General features: G+C 32.9%; 1 protein-coding gene across 1 annotated transcript; it reads left to right on the top strand.

Moving 5' to 3' along the window:
* The first annotated feature begins 7,592 nt into the window (after positions 1-7,592).
* On the top strand, positions 7,593-8,533 carry LOC114405138 (zinc finger BED domain-containing protein RICESLEEPER 3-like). Its single transcript, XM_028367787.1, has 3 exons — positions 7,593-8,238; positions 8,334-8,390; positions 8,469-8,533. The coding sequence occupies exons 1-3, from the start codon at positions 7,593-7,595 to the stop codon at positions 8,510-8,512; spliced, it is 747 nt and encodes a 248-aa protein (XP_028223588.1). The 3' UTR covers positions 8,513-8,533.
* The last annotated feature ends 410 nt before the right edge of the window (positions 8,534-8,943 follow it).

Below are 8,943 nucleotides of genomic sequence, written 5' to 3'. Positions count from 1 at the left end.
ATTGAACAAACGCATGAGTTGGAGAAATAAACTTCGTGTTTAAACACCTAATGTGTGGATGGAAGGGAGGTAAAGAGTACTGTAAAATATACCTCCCTCAAATGATAAACATACTTCCCAATATATTTATTTTCCACTCTTATTCTCAATTGATATACCTCCCTCAATTAACATTACGGAATATAAAAAAGGTACTGGGAGAGAGCAAAATCCAGGTGCCACCCAAATCACTCATGAGTCTCTGTATCTCTTGTGATAACTTATTTCCAACAAACTCATGATTCCCTGTAGCATTGTCATTTCTAAAAGAACCAGTGTGGTGCAGAAACAAAGATGCATGTAGAGCTGTCATTTTGATAATGTAAAAGCATTTGGGATGACATCAGAAGTCATTTACACATCTAAATTGGTGATACTATTTAAGTGACGTCACTAAACAAAATTGAATTAATTGATATCACCAATTTTTTATAGGACAAGAATCATTTAGTAGGCAAATTTATTGTAGGGGGTCAATTTTAAAAATTATTTACGGATTGGGGTCTGTTTTAAAAGTATTAATGGAGGGGATCTGTTATTTGGGTGGAATCTGTCATAGCCACTGGCGAGAGAGCTTAAGAATGGTGAAGCCGTCACTGGCATTGGCGTGACAGGCCACGTAGGAAGGAGAGTGTCGCCTCTTGTACTGGCGACACAGGCCACGTGGGACTCGTTGTCAACATTGGTGATACAGCCTTCTAAGCCCGCCATTCCTGCTGGCGATACACCCCCTCCCCCATTCCGCTTTTCGTTTTGGCGGGACATGCCAGCACTGACTCAAGCCACGCTTTAGAGGAGACTAGGGCACTGTTATTTATCAGCTAAGGCACGTTCTAGGGCACTGTTATTTATCAGCTAGGGCACGTTTTTGCTTTAGAGAATATTAGGATTGGATAAGGCAATCAGAAGCATGCAGCAGTAGCAGGTCACGTGCATGGCAGGTTAAAGATTAGGGCTAGGCATGTAGGAGGTGACATGCATACAGATTTACTTTAATGGCGTGTAACGTTGCACATAGATTCAGCTTTTTGTGTAAATTTTCTTTAAATAGAACAAACTTCCAATAACACTCAGCACTTGCAAAAATTTGGCACTGAAGAGAAAGAAAGAGTTTCATTTGAAGAGAGTTTCTATCTCTTTCTTTTGAAGTTTGCTGCTGATTATATAGTAAGGATGCTTTGTATTTATTTAAATAAAGTCTTCTTTCCTTTTGTTTATTTATCATGTACAAATTTTTTATTTTCAAGTAACAAATATTATGGTTAGAATCAAATTTGAAGCTCAAATTTAAGTGTATTAATTTTGTAAATTAGATTTTAAATTTAAAAATTATTAGTAGTAATTATTTGTAAGCCTTTTTGTTAATGGTTTTTGCGTCTGAAGTATTATTTGACATATAATTTAATTTAAGACAAAAACTATTTAGATGCTATTTCTTAAGTATTTTGTGGTTTGTTCTGAGTACGAAGTTTCATTTTACTTGTAATAAAATTTAGTATAAGTTAACAAAAAGAAATTGTAATTTTAATTATAAAAACAATAAGAAAAATATTACCAATTTTAAAAGTCTCGTCATTTAAATTTATTAACATAAAAACTAGCATGGGAATAACAATTTTTTGGTTACTATATTTATTAGTAATTTATTGATTTTTAATAATCTTAAAAGAACTTTACTTGGATTTTTAGATTATTTTATACTTTATGGTAAATAAGAAAAATATTGAGACAACAAACTAGCACTAGATCAGGTCTAATACTTCTTCACTTTTCGAAAAATATAATAGGTGAATATTCTATCTGTCAAAGCAATCACTAGTGCAGAAAATTAAAAAAATATAGTTGAATTAATTCTTTAACACTCACTAATTTTCTATCTCTTTGTTTTTATCACATATATAATATTAGTTATTATACTTTAATTGTATATATTTCTTTTATCTCTTTGTCTCACTAAGTTTCAAATTAGTTGTTCACTGAGTGCATGTACTTAATTAACCATTGAGACTATTGACCGGAGATGGAGAACAATTAGGCCTTATTTGTCTCTCATCTCCTGTATGTAGAGAGTATACTTTCCTACTAATTTTCTCTCATATGTGTATATATATATATATATATATATATATATATATATATATATATATATATATATATATATATATATGATATATCATTCATTACCGAACATATCTCATTTGAGTTAATTAAATTGTTCTCGTTAATTAGTACTGAAAAACGGCTTCGAAGATACAAATATTACCAGTCGTAGGCGTGTTGGCCATGTTCCGTCTGAAATTATTTTAAGTGTAATCCTTCATTTATAACCCTTCCATTTTGTGTCTGTCTGGAATTTTTTTGAAGTTGAGGAATTTTCCATAAATTATTTAATTAGAGTAATTTTTTTAGAATAAAGTATGAATGTGTAGTATAAGTTTAATAGAGGAAGCAAATAAATATTTTATATTTGTATCATCGACGGAATATTTAATTGAAGTAATAATTTTATTTGTTAGACTAAAATATTAAGGTAAAGTTTAAGTGAATTAATTTTTTTAATTAGAATTTTTATTATAAAATTAGTATGAGTAATTATTTATTTTAAAACTACTATTCTTATGATTAATTATTTTTAATTTTGATCATGTAGGTATATCATGAATTCAATTATTACAGTGTTGTATTTCAACGGAAGAGTATATGAAGACAATGATGGTGTAATATTTGAAATCAGTAAAAAGGTCATTCAGATTAAACGCGGAATTAGTTTCAATGCTTTGAAAAAAAAAATTGGAGATAAGGTAAAGTTAGAAAATAATGAAATTATTTCTACTATAAGTTGTAGATTTTTAGTTTTAGGAAAATATGTTGCGTTGCAAATTTGTGATGACGAAGATGTTGAAACTATGATCGAAAGTTTTCAACAACAACAACAAATGTCAGTTCTAGAATTGTACGTAGAAAAGGATGTTGCTGGTGGTTCTATGTTTCATGCTGCAAATTTTGTTACGTCATGTGTAGGCATGGCAAGAAAACCCGTACCCGTGGGTACCCGCACGAACCCGTCCCGACTTTGACGGGTAATACCTGAGTTGACCGGATATGGGTTCGGGTTCGGGTTTTCCCCGATAACCAAAAGCCGGGTACATGTACGGGTATGGGATTCCTGTATCCACCCCGACCCCGACCCCGACCCTGAAAATAACATAAATAAAAAATAAATAAATAGGGTCTGCAGTCTGCACATTAAAAAAGCTAAGGCCAAGCCACATTCAGATTTAACAGCATCCTACCTTCTACCCCCAACCCTAACCCTAACTTCAGACCTTGAATCTTTCTCTTCTTCTTCCTTCAGGTAATCAGGTATGTGTCTGATCAGTACATTGATTTTATTTTATGATCCTTGCTTTGGATTGAATGTGGATTTTCATTAGTGGTCTCTTGGATATAGGAGGATTTCCCCTGAGAGTTGAACACGGCGCTGTGCTTTGTGTAGTTGCCCAACCACATCACCACAGGTTTTCCATCTAAAGCTTTTTCTTCTTAAAATGTTTGCTTTTATGCTTTTTGTGGTCTGGTATATATTTTTGTGCCCGAGACTCTCCCTGATGCCACCGTTAATTTGATGGTCTGGCATTGCACTATTCCTGGCAAGGCTGGGGTGCGTTCTTTTTCTCTTCATATCTCTTTTCTGTCTACACTCGCTTTCATCTTCGATGCTTAAATATCTCTGTATTATTGATTTTCTATTTGGCGATTGGGGGTTGGGGAGGATGACAGGGATTTGAAGTAAACTAGAGGGATTGATCTTTGCTATTCGTCAATTTATAAATATATAGCACGACCAATGATTCCAGGTGTAAATACAGAATCGATTTGGTTAGTTTTGGATGTTTGCCCTCCAAGAGTTTTGTGTGCTTTAGAGCCTTATATGTGATGGCAGATGCTTTTTTCTTATTACTATTACTGATGGTATGGCACAACAGAATTATAATTTTGCGGTCACATAGTTTGAGGATGGTAAAGTTGTTTGAAACTGTTCTAGTTGTGTGATGTTTCAGGCATAAGCCTTATATATTATATAAATAACTTTGAAGGTACATGATAAGAACCTTGAGAGAACCACACTACAAAATCTAGCCATTGTAATCTGTTTTTATTCCACAAAATGTAATGTGATGTGAGTTCATATCTCAACCTTTCCCATAATCCAAGGATGTATTTAGAGCCACTTGATATATTTTGCAGTTGAGATGATCTTAAGTTTTGACTAATCTCCTCTGTTGAAGTTGACTCAAGACAATAACCCCCATGAGAATATTTAGCTCAGTTCCTGCTTTTTCTTGGTCAGTTTTTTATACTCTAATAGTGGATTATGGAAAGTATTTATTGAGTTTAGGGGCTGCTGCACAATTCTGCACGTGGGAGGTACTTTTTCGCTGAAGGGGTATTGATATTTTTCAACTCACTCACCAGTTCCATCTTTGAGCACCTATACGGCTATACCATGTGACAATTTTTGCTAAAATATCACTTCTAATGTGGATATTAGGTGGGAGGGTCAATGGAAAGTAAACATTTGGATTTTATATTCAGGATGGAATTTACAATAGTATCTCTTTTTCTATATATACATTAAAAAAACTAGGAATTAATTGGAGTAATGTACATTGATGCACGGCTGCTATAGGTTGTCCAAGCCAATTTACTCGAGCAAGTTGGGATCTAGAATCCATTGGAAGAGCTAAACTAGGAAATGACCAATCACATAGGGAATCTTTCGAGCTAAAGTTGAAAATAGTTCAGTCAATATTAATTTCATTACTCATATCAGGATTCAACTTTACATAATCTAGAAGCCAACCTCTTTGCGTGTGATACCAAGGCTGTGTATAATTAACCTCCCTATACCTTAGGATAGCAAGGAGCCTTTTGACTTATGTTAGTTTTTTTACAGCAAACGATATTTAAAATTAATTTTTCTGGTTGGGATGAGAACCATACACCCAGGAAACAAGGGGGAAAGGAGGGAAAACCAATGCCATCTAGGTGCTTATGATTGACCTTTTGCTTTCAACATAATTAAGGTCATAGAAATTACTCAAATATTCTATCACTATGAGCTTATTTCAGTGAGTCATGTTCTCTGACTTCATGCCTTGTATTAGATTCGCAAATGAATGAGTGAATTGTTCAATAGTGGACATTGTTATTTACTTCATGGTAATTTTTCTGCATGTCATATGTTGCAGACTGATTAGGAGGGTGGATATTTCCCACTGACAATGCACTTCAGTGAAGATTACCCACCTTCCCTTTTTGCTTCTTTGCACAGTCTAATTCATAATATTATTACCCACATATGTTACTATTATTAATACTCTTTTGTATGAAACGCCTCTGTCAATCTGACTCTGCATGGTTGCTGCTGTTGTTGCATTTGTGTAGTGTAATTAGCCAATCAGCAAGGATGATGTACTTTCTTAAAATGAACAACATCACATATCAACTAAAATATACATACCAAAGCCCAAAGAAAAATAAGATTTTACAGCAAAAGGATGAAATTGGGCCTGTTTGGTTTGAGAAAAAAAAAATTGTTTCCATTTCCTCTTTTCACAAATAATTACAAAGGTGCTACAATTTTTCACTTCATTTTCGATTTTAAAAATTTATACAAGTGATAAAGACAACATGTTTGCATTGTTTCCCTTCCTGTACTAATATTTGAAAATAGAAAACAGTGTAAAAACCAATGTATATTTTTTGTAATTACCTATAAAATCAGGAAAAAAAATTTATTAAACCAAACAGACCCTTAAATGAAGGAAGCCTGCCTTAAATGATTGGCCAATAGAGTTTCTTGTCACATTTTTACTGCTATATAGGGTTTTGAAGTATTATTCTCTACACTAGTTGCCATGGATTACTATTTTATTCATGTTTGTTAATCTGTATTGTATTAATTGCTTTGTTTTTAAAATAATAGCTTGTTGTTGAAGTCCATGGCAGAAAATATGCAAATTGAAGAACCTAGTTCACACCAACCAACTTCACAATCTTCAGACCATCCTACTCTGCTATCTTCACACCAACCAACTCCAGTAGAAAGTTCTACCGGTACAGCTGAAGGTCCTAATAATGAACCTATGCAACAACCACCTAGCATGGAGGTGGATGACCATGGTGTATCATCAACAAAAACTGGAGGAGGGAGGCTCAAAAGTATTGTGTGGAACCATTTTGATAAGATTAAAACTGTTGATGGGCAAGACAAGGCCCAATGTAAATACTGCAAAAAGCTTCTCGGGGGAGCATCAAAGAATGGAACAAAGCATTTGCATGCCCATATGGAGAAATGCATTCAGAAAAGGTTACATGACAAAGGGAAGGGACAAACATTTCTTATTCCCAAGGTTACACAAGGTAGACAAGAATTGACTGCTGGAGGTTATAATGAAGAAAATGCAAGGAAGGATCTTGCATGTGCTATTATCATGCATGAATATCCACTTTCAATAGTGAATCATGTTGGGTTTAGAAGATTTTTAGCTACACTCCAACCACAATTTCAATGTCCTTCACGAAACATTATAAAGAAAGAGATATTTAATGTTTATGACTTTGAAAAATCAATTGTTATGAAGCTGTTGGATACAAATGAAGGAAGGGTGGCAATTACATCAGATATGTGGACTGCAAGCAACCAAAAGAAAGGGTATATGGCTGTCACAGCTCATTACATTGATAGCTCATGGACTTTGCAAAGTCTCATTTTGAGGTACTAGCAACATCCTTAATTTTATAGCTTCCCAATATATTGTGTTGGATATTTTTTTATAATTTTTTGTGTTAGATATTTTTGTGTTGATATATTGTGTTAGATCTTTTTCTGTGATAGTGTAATTAAGCTATTTTTGTGTTGATATACTAGGTTCATTTATGTTCCTTCACCTCACACAAGTGAAAGACTTTGCAATGCACTAGTTGAGTGTTTGCTGGATTGGAACATTGATACAAAATTGTCCACTATCACTTTGGATAATTGTAGTACAAATGATTGCATGATTGAAAAAATTAAGAATAAGTTGCAATTAGGCACTTTAATTAAGGAAGGAGCGTTTCTTCACATGTGTTGTTGTGCACATATCTTAAATTTGATAGTAAAAGATGGTTTAGGAGTTGTGAAGGATGGAGTGGAAAAAATTCGAGATAGTGTAGCATATTGGATTGCAACACCTAAAAGGCTAGAAAAATTTCAAGATACTGCTAAACAATTGTGAATCCCTTGCACCAAAAAGTTGAGTTTAGATTGTCCAACTAGATGGAATTCAAATTACAAGATGCTTGATGTGGCAATATCATATAAGGATGTGTTTTCCCGATTAAAGCAGCGTGAAACTCAATACTCTTGTTTTCCAAGTGATTCACAATGGGAATTTGCAAAGGAAGTGTGTAAGAGGTTGGCCATATTTAATGATATTACAGAAATGATTTCTGGTACAAAATATCCAACTGCCAACATTTATTTTCCTCAAATTTGTGAGATCAAGATGGCTTTATCTGAATGGGTCAATTCCCCTAATGAAGTGATTCAAAATATGGCAGAAAAGATGTTACAAAAATTTGATTCTTATTGGAGTGTTATTCATGTGATCATGGGAGTTGCTACTGCTTTAGATCCAAGATACAAAATGGAGTTGCTTGAGTTTTACTTTGAATCAATTTATCCCATTGATTTTTTTTCTCAAGTTAATAGGATCCGAAACTTGTGTTATGATTTGGTTTCGGAATATCAAGCCAAAAAGCATCAAGATTCTACTAGTTCTTTTGAATCACAAGATGTGGTTAGTGATGGAAAGAGTAAATTGTGTGATTATGATAGATACATTGAAAGAAAGAAAAGGGCAAGAACCTCAACTATGAAAATAGAGTTAGATCATTACTTAGAGGAAGAAGTTTTGCCAAGAAGTTTAGATTTTGATATCTTAATGTGGTGGAAATTGAATGAGTTAAAGTATCCAACACTACAAGCAATTGCAAGGGATGTGTTAGCTATTCCGATCTCCACTGTAGCTTCTGAATCGGCATTTAGTATTGGAGGTCAGATATTAACTCCTCATCGTAGCCGACTTCATTATACTACTTTAGAAGCTTTGATGTGTTCTAAAAGTTGGTTATGGAATTCAGAGAATGCAGGTAAAATTCTGAATGCTTATGTGATACTTTATGAATTGCTTATATTTTTGAAACTTATAACTTGTTATTTATTATTTTATAATTATTATTTATAGGTTCTAGATCAATTGAAGAATCAACTTTTACTGATGAGATTGAATCCGATGATGAAGGTATATTCACTTTTAGTTGTTCTAATTTTTTTTAATATCATTATACATATCTAATTTTTCAAATTTTTTAAAATATAGGTGGATCTTTGGTCAGTAACATTACTCAATGTTTGCAAGATTAGTAGACATTATTGTTGATCGGTAAAGTAATAACTATACTTATTTACTAATGTGATGTGTGATTTTAAGATTTGAAACATCTAAAATATGATGTTTGATTTTATAAATACCAGGTTGAGTGCTGAAGAAGAAATGTTGATGACATCTTTGGTGAAGTTGGTGGTTATTTTGATGATGGACATTGTTTTCATTTTCTATTTATTTCTAATTTGGTGTAATTTGAACTAATGAACATTTGAATTATGTTGTTTCATATTTGACGTATTTTATTTACCTTAAAAAATTATGGAATCATGCTAGACAAATGTGTTAGTCTTTATTTTATTTATTAGTAGTTAATTTTATTTTAGAATTTTTACATAATTTAATATTCATTTCTTAACGAATTTTGTAGTCACATATGTTATAATAAATTTAATGATATATAAGTAGT

Source organism: Glycine soja, chromosome 3 (assembly GCF_004193775.1).
Source record: "Glycine soja cultivar W05 chromosome 3, ASM419377v2, whole genome shotgun sequence".
In the NCBI taxonomy this organism is placed as follows: Eukaryota; Viridiplantae; Streptophyta; class Magnoliopsida; order Fabales; family Fabaceae; genus Glycine; species Glycine soja.
Note: the sequence above shows the minus strand (reverse complement) of the source record. Positions and strands in the feature narration are given on the sequence as shown.